This window comes from Tupaia chinensis, unplaced genomic scaffold, assembly GCF_000334495.1.
Source record: "Tupaia chinensis unplaced genomic scaffold, TupChi_1.0 Scaffold000010_1, whole genome shotgun sequence".
In the NCBI taxonomy this organism is placed as follows: domain Eukaryota; kingdom Metazoa; phylum Chordata; class Mammalia; order Scandentia; family Tupaiidae; genus Tupaia; species Tupaia belangeri.
Window position 1 is genome coordinate 283,513 of NW_006159440.1, and position 1,592 is coordinate 285,104.

The 1,592-nt window shown below is 58.0% G+C and overlaps 1 protein-coding gene across 1 annotated transcript in view; it reads right to left on the reverse strand.

The window, feature by feature from the left end:
- Window positions 1-318, reverse strand: part of LOC102469613 (zinc finger protein 783) — a gene marked incomplete in the record, with an annotated part of 86,081 nt that extends 85,763 nt beyond the window's left edge. Inside the window, 1 exon segment of the mRNA XM_027766833.1 lies at window positions 1-318. Within this exon segment, the coding sequence (XP_027622634.1) occupies window positions 1-148 (148 nt within the window).
- Window positions 319-1,592: the final 1,274 nt, after the last annotated feature.

Sequence of the window (1,592 nt, forward strand, 5' to 3'; positions counted from 1 at the left end):
CCTCGGCCATTTCCCCGCGCAGCGCCGGCTCCTGGTGGCAGACCTCCTCCGGGGGCAGAGCCTGGGCCCAGCTCCAGCTCCCGCTGTCCAGCCCCAGGCCCTGGATGCCCAGCTGCTGAGGCTGCGGCCGTGTTGACACAAACTGCATCCTGGGAGTGCTGTTCCCCGCTCGGGCCGGCCAGGGAGAAGAAGAACGCTTTCCAGGCGCCGTCCCCCTCGCAGGGGCCGGACAGCTCCATCTACAGCCCGTAGGAGCAAACAGTCCCCTTCGGCGGCGCGCCCGCCCCTGCGCAGCCCGCGCGCCAGCCAATGGCCTCGGAGCTCCTGCCCGCCTGCGGGGACCGGCCCGGGCCACGCCCCGGTTGGGGCCGCCGCCGCCCCCAAGCCCGGACGATCACCGGTCCCTCGGCCTGGGGTGGCCTACCTCCACGTCCACGGGCCGTGGGCTCGATGTCGTTAGCTCTGCGAATGGACTGGGCATCCCGGGAGAAAATGGTGCCCGACCCTTTGACAATTTTCGGAGTAATTGTGTTTTCAGACACTTTCCTCTGGCCTTTCCCATTCCCTCAGCCCTTCGCAGGCTTCCCCTCTCCCCTGCCCCTGTTCCCAGCCCAGACGTCCGCGGACCAGTCCAGGCACTGGTCTGGACCACAGAGAAGGGACCCTTGAAAATGTGTCAAGAGAGGACAGAGCTCCTCCACCTTGATGAGGTGCACTCATTTAACAGTGGGCTCGTCAAAACCTTTCAGTGCAGATCAGCCCCCGGTGTCACTGGGTCGTTCCCAGGAGAGGCCAGAGCGCAGATGGCGAAGACCGGAAAAGGGGAGGTTCATTCATTCTTCCCGCAGGGAACTGCTGGGCCCCTGCCCTGTGCCAGGTGCGGTTAGGCTGAGGGGGGGCCCTGCTGTTGCACACCGTATTTAAATCTCAGCACCTCCACTCACCTATTTATTTAATTTTTCTGAGCTTTACTCATTCTCCTCATATGTATCGGAAGAAAATGATGCCTACTCTACTCTTTTTTTTTTTTTTCCTAGAGGGAGCATGCACTCTCTGAAGAGAGTGAGAGAGAAAGGAGAAGTGAGAGAGCATCCGGCCAGGAGGGATGGCCACACTGTAATCCCCTCTTCTCTATTCTCAGGATTTGGGGCATGCACGCACATGTGCCCGGATGTTTTTCAAGCCACCGGGTCTGGGACTCAGACTGTAGTTAACCACGTGGGATCCAGCTGCTTTAAGCCACCACCTCCAGCTTGCCCTGTACTATATTTGAATGTCGTAAGATTAAATGAGAGGGACGAGCAGTTGGTGTAATGGCTATGTTGCTGGACTCCCATGTAGTCGATCACAGTTAGAGTCCTGGACCCGGTGGCTTAACCTCATACCGGGCGTGTGTGCGTGCGTGCCCAAGATCCCGAGAGGAGAATGGAGGAGAAGGGATTGTGGCTTGGCCATCCCCCCTGGGAGGCGATTTCTTGCTTTCTGTCTCTGTCTCTGTCTTTCTGGTGAGCGCACACGCCCTATAGCAAAAAACAAAAAAAAAAAAGAGATTAAATGAGAATAATGCTAGGCTACTCAGCAAAAAATAGTCA